This window comes from Heloderma suspectum, chromosome 12, assembly GCF_057233095.1.
Source record: "Heloderma suspectum isolate Gila_16-S chromosome 12, 16-S_ref, whole genome shotgun sequence".
NCBI lineage: Eukaryota > Metazoa > Chordata > Lepidosauria > Squamata > Helodermatidae > Heloderma > Heloderma suspectum.
Window position 1 is genome coordinate 16,707,884 of NC_139469.1, and position 13,124 is coordinate 16,721,007.

Below are 13,124 nucleotides of genomic sequence, written 5' to 3' on the forward strand. Positions count from 1 at the left end.
GTTGTAGGATTTTTTCTGTCTAAACAAGCATAGGATTGCACCATAAATAAGCTAGATTGAACCATCACCACCACCCTCCTTTAAGCAGCAGGACAGTCAAAATCTTGCAGGATCAGAAGCATTTTTAAATACCAGAGGATTTATCTGCCATAGAACAGATGCACTAGGGGCGAGCAGATGACAGGCTTTGGAGATGTACTTTGTTTTGTTATGGAACCCCAAGATCCACCCACTGTAAACTGGTGGAAAAGACACATGTAGGATTCAAGAATTCTGAGCCCAGCAATTTCATTTGGAGTCCCAGAACTGATGGATGCTCACAATTATTCCATAAACACATCCCTGGTTACCCCAAGCTTAATTTCAGCAGTATAATTAATGGTGGTGGTGGTGGTGGTGGTGGTGAATTATTTTGTGACTGCTCTTGTTAAACAATTGGGAGCCAGAAATCCTCACCGATCTGTTGCAAATCACCCAGAGATCTACCAGTAGATTCAGATCTACCTTCTGCCCACTCCTGCCATAGAAGACATTAGGTGAGATAACTGATGAAAGAATATGGTTGCTGGGTATACTTTTGAAGCAGCTGATAGCAGTGGCTGGTTGGAGGATGATTAATGGAGGTCTCATAATTATAATGAAAATAAATGTTCCTGGGACTTGAAGCTGATCAGCAAGTCAAGCCCCAAAGATTAAAATATTCCACCCATTTATCAAGAGTCTAATGGAAGCGACTGTCCATCCTGGTTTTGGATGGTACAGTTATATAATGTGATGTCTGGAAACAGAGTGAGAGAAAGTTATGCATTTCTCCATTCATCTAAATCAGAGGGAGGCAACCCAATGGCCTCCAGAGGTTTTGGACCACCACTCCCGTAATCCCCAACCACTGCCTATGCTGGCTGGGGCTGATGCAGTTCAAAATATCTGGAGGGCACCAGGAAAAAATCCAGTGCAATTCCTACATCACAGTAGTCCCATTTAAATGAATGGGAGCTAAGTTAGTCATGACTAACTTAAGTTTGATTCATTTCAATGCGTCTACTCTTAAGTAGAAAATATGTTGTATTTTACTCCAGGTTGCCTACCCTAGATCTAGATAGTTGTTTGCAATTTGCATTAGCATGGGTCTTTGTAATGTTCAGTTGCTCCATCTTCAGAAACAACCCCTCTATCCACACTTAACAGCGAGTGGGCCAGTGCTTGGACCCCTTTAAACTATTACCTGCAAGATCTGGAGATGATGATGGTGCCATGTTGGCTGGGAGGGAAGGAAGGCACAATCTAGCTGGGGCATGAAACTGTGTAGCTGTGTGATTCAATGTGGCCTCCAAGAACATAAGGGGAGCCCTGCTGGATTAGACCCAGGGTCCATCTAGTCCAGCATTCTGTTCACACAGGGGCCAACTAGCTGCCCATGGGAAACCCACCAGTAGGACATGAGTACAACAGCACCCTCCTGTCCATGTTCCCCAGCACGTGGTGTCCATAATACTGGAAATAGCATATAGCCACCAGGACTAGTAGTCTTTGAGCGCCTTCTCCTCCATGAAGTTGTCTAACCGTCTTTTAAAGCCATCAAAATTGGTGGCCATCACTACCTCTTCTGGTAGCAAATTCCATTGCTTAACTATGGAACTATGCACCGTGTGAAGAAGTCCTTCCTTTGATCTGTCCTGAATCTCCCAGCAATCAGCTTATTTTATTTATTTATTGCATTTATACCCACCTTTTTTCCTCTTGCAAGGAACCCAAGGCTGCTTACATTATCCTCCTCCTCTCCATTTTATCCTCACAACAACAACCCTGTGAGGTGGGTTGGGCTGAGAGTGCGTGACTGGCCCAAAGTCACCCAGTGAGCTTCCATGGCCGAGTGGGGACTAGAACCCGGATCTCCCAGCTCCTAGTACAACACTCTTGCCACTACACCACACTGGCTCTCAGCTTCATGAGATATGACCCAGGATTCTAGTATTATGAGAGACACCAGGTTGGGGAAGGCTGATGGAAAAGCTAATCTCATGAACCTTTCGTGACACCCTTTTGGAATCACACCAAGGATTCGATAAATGATCACTTTCCTCTGTACTGGGTTCTTTGCAGACATTGCTTTGTCGGGGCTTTCTCAGAATTTGGTTGTGGAGTTTGCTAAAGCGGCAGAACAGCTTAAGGATGAAGCTGAGGAGATCCGATTTGGCAAAGTGGACGTGGCGGAGCAGAAAGACTTGAAAAAAGAGTTCGACATCCAGGAGTATCCCACCCTAAAGTTTTTTGTGAATGGTGACAGGAAAAATCCCATTGACTGCAAAGGTAAAACCAACACTCAGTCTCAGATGCACCAATGTTGCAGGTGGCTGTTTACTCACAAGGGGGTGCTGGTGTCTAGCTCTCAGGCAGGTAATGATGAGATAATGTCAGAACTTCAGTTTAAAGCACATACAAGAATGTCGAAAGGCGGTTTAGTAGTGTTGAGCCTAAGGGAGGAGGGGTGTGTTTCACATAGGATGGATGCTTATACATCATACCCACGCCCCAGGACAAAAAGGGCAGATTCGCATACAATTTGCATATGCTCATTTATATGAAAAGTAGCACATCTGGAAATCATTACTGTAATTTCAGTCAAAAAGTGATATATTTCACTATAGTGGGGATGATTGTGCCCAGGTGATCTGTGTTTCTGTTGCTCTGTCTGCAGCCTAGGTACTAACTGTTGATGGGCAACCTAAGAATATAAGAAGAGCCTTGCTGGATCAGACCAGAGGCCTATCTAGTCCAGCATTGTGTTCTTACAGTGGCCAAGCAGGTGGCTATAGGAAGCCACAAGTAGGGCATGAGTGTATGTCCTGTCCTCCCATTCATGCTTTCCAGCATACTGCCTCAGATACTGAAGGTAATATATAGCCAGCATTAGTAGCCAATGATGGGCTTATTCTCCATGGCTTTGTCTAATCTTCTTGTGAAGGTCTGAGGACTACAGAGGCAAGAAAAAGAAGGTCAGGCCTAGAAGCCTGGTTGTTGTTGCTGTTGTTGGGAGAGGGTATCTCTGAGATGAGCAGTTTCATTTCCCTGGTTCAGTTTCAGTTTAATTTCACTAGCTGAGTTTCATTTCTTCAAGTTTGAAACAGTACTTCTGGTTTTGAGGGAAGAGGGTATATAAAGAGATCCAGTAAGAGCAGAGTCAGGGAGACCAGCTCCTGAAGAGGAAGCAGGAAGAAGCAGCCTGGAGTCCAAGTGCAGCTAGGGTAAAGGAACTAGCATTTTGAAATGTCTATCACTAAGCTTGCTTGCTTTGCTTTACCGGTAAACTTTTGTGGTTAAACCTTGTATCTAGAGTGTCAATCGCCCCAAACTTACAGCCTAAGCCCCACATTATTGAATGATTATTCGAAAGGGGAAGGTAAAAGAAGGAAAATGGGACTCTTGAGGCAAGAGATCCTTAAGGAGTTGTTCAGTGGGTCCAGGTCATAAGGGGAATTCTGACACCTCTTTTAAAGCCATCCAAGTGGCCACTGCTACATCTTAAGGTAATAAATTCTATTATTTAACTATGAACTGTGTGAAGAAGTACTTCCTTTTGCCTGTTCTGAATCTCCCCTACTTCAAGGCCTCTTCTTTCCTGGCTTTCTCATTTCTGTTCTCCCTCAAGGCCCAAAGGTCTGAAATAGTCCTGTGAAGGTGGTGGAGGGTCTTCCCTTTTAGTCTTCTCAGGCCAACTGATGGCACAACCTTCCTGGCCTGGATTCTTTCTCTTCTTGTTGGTCAAGCTAGGCTGACATTGAAAAGGAAGCCCTTTTATATTCCTTCCTGTTCAGCAGGATTCAATGGCCAACCAGAGTGGGCGGAGTCAGTCCAGTGCCTGAAGATACTTCTCTGAGAAGGCTGCCACCTGCAGTTCAGTGGCTCACCACATGGGGCAGCCACACATGAAGCCAACAGTTCCTAACAAGTCCATGCTACCAGCTCAGGTCCTCATCACCTCATTCTTCTTCCATGGGTAGAACAGGCTTAAATCTCTGCTGAGTGTTCAAGATGTGCAAATCAGCCACAGTTCTCCGAATTCCATCTTGAAGTTTGTTCCAACTCCAGTCCATATCAGATTGTGAGGTTTGTTTGCTTCTTTCTGAGTTAAAAACCATGCGTATTTTCATGTGGTGCACATCTTTGAAATATACACAATTCTTCTCCCATTGATTACAGCATATTGGTGGACATTTTTCAAAAGTATGCATTTTTCCATGCGCATTTTCCAAATGTACGCAAGTTGTCGAGCACATTTTTTTTGGTCCCCAAATCACATTGCGAGCTCGGAAATGTACAGACTTTGACTGCAAGTCTCTGTTTGGTCTGGAAGGTGCAAGCTAAGTAAATCCTGATCAAAATCAAACTGAAATGAATGTCTCATACATCTCTACACAGGGCATATTTTGTATGTATTGAAAGAGATGTCATACATAATATATAAAAGCCAACTTCATTTACCTCAAGAAATTGCACCAAAGGCAAGTTCAAGGGATGAAGAATATGCTAAATGAAAACAGCAACAGTCTATTTGTATTTAAATAACATTGTCTGCACAGGCCAGTTTTTGTTTTTGTTTTGTTTTTTTAATGCTTCAAGCTTCGATTCTTTCTCATGTCCAAATGGGAAAAGCTCAGCTGTGGCACCGACCAGGTTGTGTTAGTACATCTCAGCACCTTGCTATTACTTCTTTTGTTCAGCAGGGACACACACGCACAGCTTGTTTCTGACATCTAATTTAATTAAGCAGAATGCTCGATAAGCTGTGGAATGGTCCCAAAAATCATTCTGGATTAAATTGTCGGTCGATATTTTGCATTGGGGGCTGGATGCTGTTTTCCAGATTTGCCCTGTCAACCACGGCTGTACGTGCTCTTTCAAGGTTTTTAAGGGAGAGTGGCATGACCTGAAAGAACATATGCGAAAGCTGGTGATTAGGCAGCTAATTGGCAACACAGCCAATTACCTAGGGAATGTTCAAAGGCACACATGGAAATTAGAGACTCGGCTGCCGTGTGGCAACTCTGGGATTCCAGGCGCAGGAGTGTCAAGAGGCTGTCAGGGTCACTTCTGCGTTTGAAGGGGCTCCGACGAAGTCCCTCACTGGTGGGCTCCTTCCCACAGTGGGCTTACGTCGGTGCAGCACCAGGAGCAAAGTAATTGTCAGGAGGCTTGGAGATGCCATTTGAAATTTCCCACAATGCAACCAACGTAGCTTTCTTCCAGGACATTGTGGGAAATTAAAATGGCGGCTCCAAGCTCCCTGATACCGTTGGCCCAGGGCAGGTGACAGGGCCCTGTCCGGGTGCTGGGGCCCTGTCAGCTTCCCAAGGATACATGCTGATGTGAGTCTTGGGAGCTGTGTATTATCAGACGAGGGCCTCTTTCTCATGTCCTCACGATTAGACTACTGCAATGCACTCCATGTGGCGCTGCCCTTGTGCGTGGTTCAGAACCTGCAGCTAGTGCGGAATGCAGTAGCTAGGGTGCCCACTGGGACACTCAGCTATGCTCAGATAGCATCTGTGTTAACAGATCTGCATTGGCTGCTTATTAGCTACCGAGCCACGTATAAAGCCTTGTTATTGTCATACAAAGCCCTGAACAAGTTGGGACCTGGATACTCAGCAAGACCATCATCTTCCCTTATACACACCCAGGTGACCTTTAAGTTTGTCAGAGGAGGCCTTGCTGGTCTTTCTGAAATTAACAGAATGCCACCACCCAATACCCCAACAGCAGGCCTTCTGGGCAGCAGCGCCCACCCTTTGGGAAACCCTCCCTCATGCAGTTTGGGAGGCAGAAAGTGTGGCATCTTTCAAACAGCTCCTGAAAACACACTTGTTCACCCGGGCTTTCCCTGGGTTGCAATCAAATTAATCATGCTGCTCCATCTTAATGGTCGTTGCTTTATTGTAAATTAATTAATAATTACTCTTTAAAATTAATAATCATAATAATTGAGGTTTACTTGTTTAAATAATTACTTTTAATTGATTAATAATTACTTTTATTGCAAGTGAAATATTTCTTAATGTTGTGTTTTCAGGATTGTATTTGGAATGTGATTTATATGTGAACCTCTTAGGGATCTTATTATATTTAGCAATATGTAGATACCACAAATAAATGTTTTTTTCCCCCTTGGGTGCCGTATAGGAGGCCAGGTTCTGGGGCCATGGTATGGCAACAGGGCTGACCTGACTAGCCCTGCCCCTGGTTTCAGTCACTCCAGCTTGCTTCACCCCCTGGCATCCATGTATACAGCATGAACCCCGAAAGCAGGGAGTAGGGGTGTATGAACCCCACTTACCAGTCCACTCCAGGGTCCGCTGGGGGGGGGAGGCGATCCGTCCCTTCCCCCCGGAATCCTCCCCAGCTGGACCCGGACTGGCCAGTGCCAGGTAGGGTCTGTCCCGACCTTAGTTCGCAGTAGGGATGTATGAAACTTCCGCCACGGATCTCGGGGAGGCTGAATGCCTGCGCATGCCATTCGGCCCCCCGAAATCGGTAGCGGAAAGGCCCCCCCGCCCCCCCGGGACGGGACTTACCTGGGGCAGATCTTCCTGGCGGCTGCGGCGGTGGCTGCGGTGGCGGCAGCGGTTTGGCGGCAGTTTGGCGGTGGCGGCTGTGGCGGCCGGTCTTCCGACCGGCTGCCACCGCTGCCATTTCCATGTTTTTTTAAAAAACACACACCAAAAAAACGTGATAGGCTACGTAAAGATTTACGTAGCCTATCACGGCTAAATTTTAAAAACACCATGATAGGCTACGTGAATCTTTACGTAGCCTATCATGGCTGATTTAAAAAACAAACAAAAATGCGCATATGCAAATGGCGGCGCCCATGGGTGCTGCCATTTGTGTTCCTTATTTTGGCACGTCTTAGTCTACGTAAACATTTACATAGACTACAGCGAAAATAAGGGGAACGCAAATAGCATAGCATCTACGCTATTTGCGTTCCCCTTATTTTCGCCGTAGTCTACGTAAATGTTTACGTAGACTAAGACGTGCCAAAATAAGGAACGCAAATGGCGGCGCCCATGGGCACCGCCATTTGCGTACGCACGTGTTTTATTTTTTAATCAGCCATGATAGGCTACATAAACATTTACGTAGCCTATCACGGCTGACTGCAGGGACGCAAACGGCGGCGGCTATGGCCGCCGCCATTTGCGTCCCTGCTAGCCAGCCGGTGGCTCTGCAGAATCCCTGTGGAGCGGAGCTGGCCGGCCAGGATTCGGGGGGGGGGGAGGGACAGAGCGCCTCCCCCCCAGCCAGAATTTTGGGGGGAGGGATGGAGCGCCTCCCCCCCAGCATCAGCATAATCTGCGAACAGGTAAGTGACTTTCGTACATCCCTAGTTCGCAGGGTGGCGGCGGGGGGAGCAGTCCATTCTTTGGAATCTGGCCTCATTGGAGTCCATGGCGGATTTCTCCGCCATCCCTAGCAGGGAGACCTCGGCATGTAGGATTGTTCGAGCAAAGGCTCCTCTGCTGAAAGCATTTGTGCTGTATGTGCAAAGACCAGGGGGAGTGGAGCCGCTGAAACACACAGCAACCCAGTTGGCGCCTGCAGGCTGTCGCTGAGTTGTTTGAGGCTTGCTGAGACCCCTCCAACAAGCCCTGCCTCCCGAGTTCAGATGACACAGCAAGCTGCGCCAGTGAAGCTAATTAGGGAAATCTGGCTGGTGTGCAACTGCCATGCACAGTGGGGGAAATATCCCACTGTAGCTTAATTCCAGGGGAGGCTGGTGGCTCCGATTTTGGTGGGGTGGAGATTCCATGCTGGGTTTAAGTTACAACCAGCCAGAAGTCTAAAGGAGCTATCCAAGGTGCTGGAAGCATTTTGGAGGCAGGGTTCAGCCCCTTGCATAGCTTCTTTAGGCTTCTGGCTGGTTGTAACTAAAACCCAGCATGGAATCTCCACCCTACTGCAGTTGGAGCCACCAGCCTCCCCTGCTTATTCCCCTCACTGCAATCCTGCGAACTCACCCGGTGTCGGGTGCAGGGCGAGTCATCAGCCTTGTTCCTCGTTCACACATGATAATTTTAAAGAACGAGTGACTCCAATGGAGGGTGGTGGCTGCGATTCGGGTCGGGCTGCGAATCCATCCTGGGTTTTAGTCAGAACTAGCCAGAACTATGGAACCCTATCTCCCAAATAGGTTCAGCACCTTGGATAGCTCCTTTAGCATTCTGTCTGGTTCTGACTAAAACCCAGAATGGATTCACAGCCCCACTGAAAGCATCAACCCTCCTATTATTCTTTTTTACAGGAGTAAGGGAGGCCTCTGCCTTTGTCACATGGGTTAGAAGAAGAATAGGATCCAGCACTATACTTATTAATAGTACAGACCAGGCCAAAACCTTCATAGGCCTCGAAGACTTGGCAGTGATTGGCTTTTTTAAGGTAAGTCATTGTGTGGATTGAAATGACTTTGTTACTGCATCTCAAGGAAGGATGGGAGAATCCCCACCCTGTCCCCCAACCTAGCTCGATTTGGAGTTGGGCTTGGCAAACCAAGCTGTTTAAAAAAATAACATAAAAATCTGAAGGTAAGTCAGAAAATGCTGAGCCCCATTCAGACCATGCTACATTCTCAATGGGATAATCCGCAGTGCAAACCAATGTAAACATCATCCTCCCCCCAAAAGCCCCCAACTACCTTTACCTCACCACTGCCACTCTCATTTCATGATTTAATTCACTTCAATTATTACATTTCTATACCGCCCCAAAGACAAAACTCTCTGGGCAATTTACAAAGATTAAAACCTTAAAAATGCATTATAAAAATCATTGACGTACACAGATCGACGTACCAATAAAAACATTAATGTTTTTATATTTTAATGTTTTTATACGTTATATTGTTTTACTGCGCGCTTCTCGGTTTTAATTTTTGTGAACCGCCCAGAGAGCTTCGGCTATTGGGCGGTATAGAAATAAATAAATAAATAAATAAATAAAGCAAGCAAGCTGTGTGCAAATGGCCTCTTGAAATTCTCCACCTTACTTGTGGGCAAAGAAATTTGGGAGACCATTTCACTGAACTTCCAGGGGGAGGAGAAATTCTCAACAGTTTCTCCCAGGTAGGGCTCCCCATTGGTAGGGCTTGTAGCACAGCTTCTGTCTTTTTTCCTAAGGGTTTGTGGGAGTGGGCTGCAACAGCATCAGCTGTCTTGGCAGGCTGGCCCCCAGTTTGCATCCACCTGCACAGGTGGGGGCAGTGTGGTGTCCAGCTCCAGGGATGAGGTGGAGTTAGCGCTCTGCCAAAATCTGCCATCGCGAGTCAGAAACCCTTGTTGATCTTCTGCAAATCACCCAGAGATTCACCAGTAGAGCCCTATCTACCTTCTGCCAGCCCCTCCTCTACACACATAGTAAAGCATGAATAGGGCTATGTTTATTGTATCTTATGGAGCATCCTTTATAGTTAGCCAAAGCATAGGCCTGCATTCCCCAACCTGGTGCCCTCCAGACGTTTGGGACTACAACTCCCATCAGCCCCAGACAGCATGGTCAGTAGTCAGGAATCTTGGAAGTTGCAGTCCAAAACACCTGGAGGGCACCAGGTGTGTGTGTGGGGGAAGACTGGATCAGGCTTTGCTCATTTCAGCCTGGGAGGGTACTGATGTACAACTATTATTATTATTGTTATTATTATTATCAGAGACTTCAAGGTGGACCAGTGGAGATTTTTTATGATTCGTCCAGAGACGTCCCAGACCTCCCTTTTGGGGTTACCGCCAGTGAGGAGGTTTTCACCAACTTTGGCATCAGAGAAGACATGGTTGTTATATTCCAAAAGGTATGGTCTTGAGTAGCATCATCTGTACTAAGAGTGGACTCAGTCCTTTGAGTGCTGCTCCTTATGGAACCAAACAGCATCAGCAGCCCCACACAAGAGGGAGGTCTCAGCAGGCTTGGGAGAAACCATCTGCTTGCAGCACTCCAAAATGAAAAAAATAACATCAGCATGTGTGCAGCGGCACAGGCCTGGCCAGCTGCCCCAGGACCATGTTGTTTAAAAAAAGAAAAAAGGAAGGATGATCAGAGACAGCCAACATTCCCATCCTGAACTAGGTGGTGCTGATACCAGGCCAGTGGGACAACCCCCCCATCACCTGCTGCTCTCTGGGTGGTCAGTTGCCCCCCCCCCCAGGCTGTGGGTCACTTGGAAATCCAGCCTTTTTTGGGCTCGATAGGCTTTCGCTGCCTGCCTAACGCCGCTTGCATTTGCAAGCCAAGCTGCTGGTTTTCCTTGAACTTTGGGGATTTTTTCTGTATTGGGGTGGGCCCCAATTTGAGATTTGCGCAAATTGTAGCTGAAGTTTGTGCAAATTTGCACGTTTTGCACACATTGTGGCTGCAGGTTGTGCATTTTGTGCACATTGCAGTTGAATATCTGCTTAATTTGCTCACATTTTGGGCAAAATTTTCTGCTGTGATTTGTGCAGATTAAAGAATGCAGAAAATCCACTACCTGTCCCACCTTGCTGCAGATCAGGTCAGGCCAGTTAGCAAAACACAGATCAAAAGCGGGGGCAGGGGGAGCCAACAGAAGCTTGCCGAGCTCCACGCCCCCCCAAACGTATTCCTCCGACATCCCTAGCTGTGGGGCCCAGCTCTAGCTGCACCACCATTCCCACAATGCTCCAGTGTGATGCTAGGTCAGGGGTACTGGGGGACATTAAAGGCATGGCTAGATCCACCTGCCTGATAGTACTCAGTACTAGACCCAGAAAAGAAGAAGAAATATTAAGGGCTTCTAGAGCAGGCAGTAGCAGCAGACAGCTGCTGGGGTCCTGGTGGATTCAAGGTGCAACACTAGCCCTGCATTTCAGTTTTTAGAAGATCAACCTCACAAAGCCATAGGACTGTAAGTTTCTTTTGAACTAATTTTGAAACTCACTTAAACCACAGCATGCAATCCTAGGCATATTTAGACAGAAAAAAAGTCCTACAACTCCCAGCATGCCCCAGCCAGCATGGCTGGCTGGAGCATGCTGGAAGTTGTAGGACTTTTTTCCATCTAAATATGCATAGGTGTCCTGCTATAGCTCGATCAGGCTCAGGTTAAACTGAAGGGCAACCCAAAAGCAAGTCAATCTGCAGGCAGCAGTCAAAAGCTTAGTTTGGGCACAACTGAGGGCACAAGCCAAAAGAGAGGTCTGAAGAGCACCCTAGGTCAAAACACAGCTAAGTAGTCAGGTACAATACACAGCCCAAGAAGAAGAGTCATGCTGGAGTCCAAAGTCAGTAGCACAGAGGTTCAGTCACAAGGCAAGGTCAGAAAGAAAATAGGATGCAAAGTAGTAGGAAATGTTGTTTCCAGGCACTGAAGGCTTTTAACACTAAGGCCTGCTGAGCCCCACCCAGGGCTCAGCTGCAGTACATTAGAGCTCTCTGGTCAGAGCCCTACTCATGAGGAGTCACTTTCTCCCAAGGAGTCCGTCTTTGAAGTGAGCATTCTGTCTTACAGGAGCCCTACTGGCCTGTCTCTTGAGGTGACAATACTCCTGGGGGCCAGGGGGCTGCTCAACCTCTGCCTCAAAGGCAGACTCCCTTTCCCCTGACAGGGACGGACCTGCAGCCATCGGATGCTCCCGATCTTGTCTGATCTCGGAAGCTAAGCAAGGTCAGCCCTGGTTAGTACTTGGATGGGAGACCGCCTGGGAATCAGGCTTCCTGCACTGAGCAGGGGTCTGGACTTGATGGTCTTGTAGGCCCCTTCCAACCCTATGATTCTATGATACTCTATGATTTCCCCAAGGGCCCAGGCTCCTCCTGGTCTGGTGGCTTTGACTGCTGTGGGCTGCCTTCAGTTTCTGGGAGCTCCAGCTCTTCCTCTGAGGAGGATTTCTCCAAGGGGGGCATGACAACAGGACTGCAGTGCAACTGAATCAAATGCTCTCCCCACACAAGAGAGAGAATTATAACAGTGGTTCCTTTAGTGTTAAATCAAACATTTCTTGTGCTCAAGGGAAAGCCTGTTCACAATGAAGCATCCGAAGGAGGCAAACTGAATAAAGCGGAGCTCACCAGATTAATCAAAACATTTACCTTGGATTTAGTTACGGAGTATAACCTTGAGGTACGTTTGGGGCTTGGTATCTAAAATCAACAGGGCAGGGGGACTCAAATATGTAGGAAGCAGAGGTGGTGGTGGTGGTGGCAGTGGGGGGGGTAACATCTTTTGACCCAGCAGAATTCCAATTCCAGATGCATATCGGCAGCTGTGGTTCTTTAGTGGTGAGGGAAATGTACTCTGTATATGCACAGTGTCACATTCCACTCTGCTATCCTTGGCATTGGCAGTAAGCTCTGGATCAGATCTGTGGCATGCCCTACCTGAAATGTTATCATGCCGGGCAACTTTTGCATTACAGCATTTTATTTATTTATTATTTATTCATAAGAACGTAAGACAAGCCCTGCTGGATCAGACCAAGGGTCCATCTAGTCCAGCATTCTCTTCACACAGTGGCCAACCAGCTGTTGACTGGGAACCCATGATCAGGACACTGTGCAACATCACCCTCCTGCCCATGGTCCCCAGCTACTGGTGTACATAGGTAGACTGCCTCTGATACTGGAGGTAGCACAGCCACCAGGACTCTTAGCCACTGATAGCCTTCTCCTCCAGGAATTTGTCTAAACCCCCTTTTAAAGCCGTCGACGTTGGTGGCCATCACTACATCTTGTGGTAGAGAATTCCATAGTTTAACTCTGTGCCGTGTGAAGAAGTATCCCCCCCCCCGCATCTTAACCAAACAGGTTCCCGGTGTGGCTGACATACGATCAGTAAAACATGCAATCAGTAAAAAAAGACAGCCCGTGCCAGTCAGCTTACAATCTAAAAACAAAACAAAACATGATGACACACAAGGAAAAAGAGATCAGGAGGGAAGAGGGAAAAAAAGCAAGGCACAATCCTATTTAAGTTTAGACAGAAGAAGGTTCCCCATGCTGGCTGGGGAAAGCTGGGAGTTGGAGGACCTTTTTTTCACTCTAAAGTCTAAACATGCATAGGATTGTGGACCGACATAATAATCTTTCAGGAGGGCTTAGTCTAAAAATTACTTTCATTCTCT

At 47.1% G+C, this 13,124-nt stretch overlaps 1 protein-coding gene across 1 annotated transcript in view; it reads left to right on the top strand.

The window, feature by feature from the left end:
• Nucleotides 1–13,124, top strand: part of PDILT (protein disulfide isomerase like, testis expressed) — a 45,047-nt gene that overhangs the window by 7,579 nt on the left and 24,344 nt on the right. The window contains exons 2-5 of the mRNA XM_084818571.1: nt 2,104–2,310; nt 8,303–8,436; nt 9,701–9,838; nt 12,014–12,124. Coding sequence (XP_084674697.1) covers nt 2,104–2,310; nt 8,303–8,436; nt 9,701–9,838; nt 12,014–12,124 — 590 coding nt within the window. The remainder of the gene's footprint in view (nt 1–2,103; nt 2,311–8,302; nt 8,437–9,700; nt 9,839–12,013; nt 12,125–13,124) is intronic.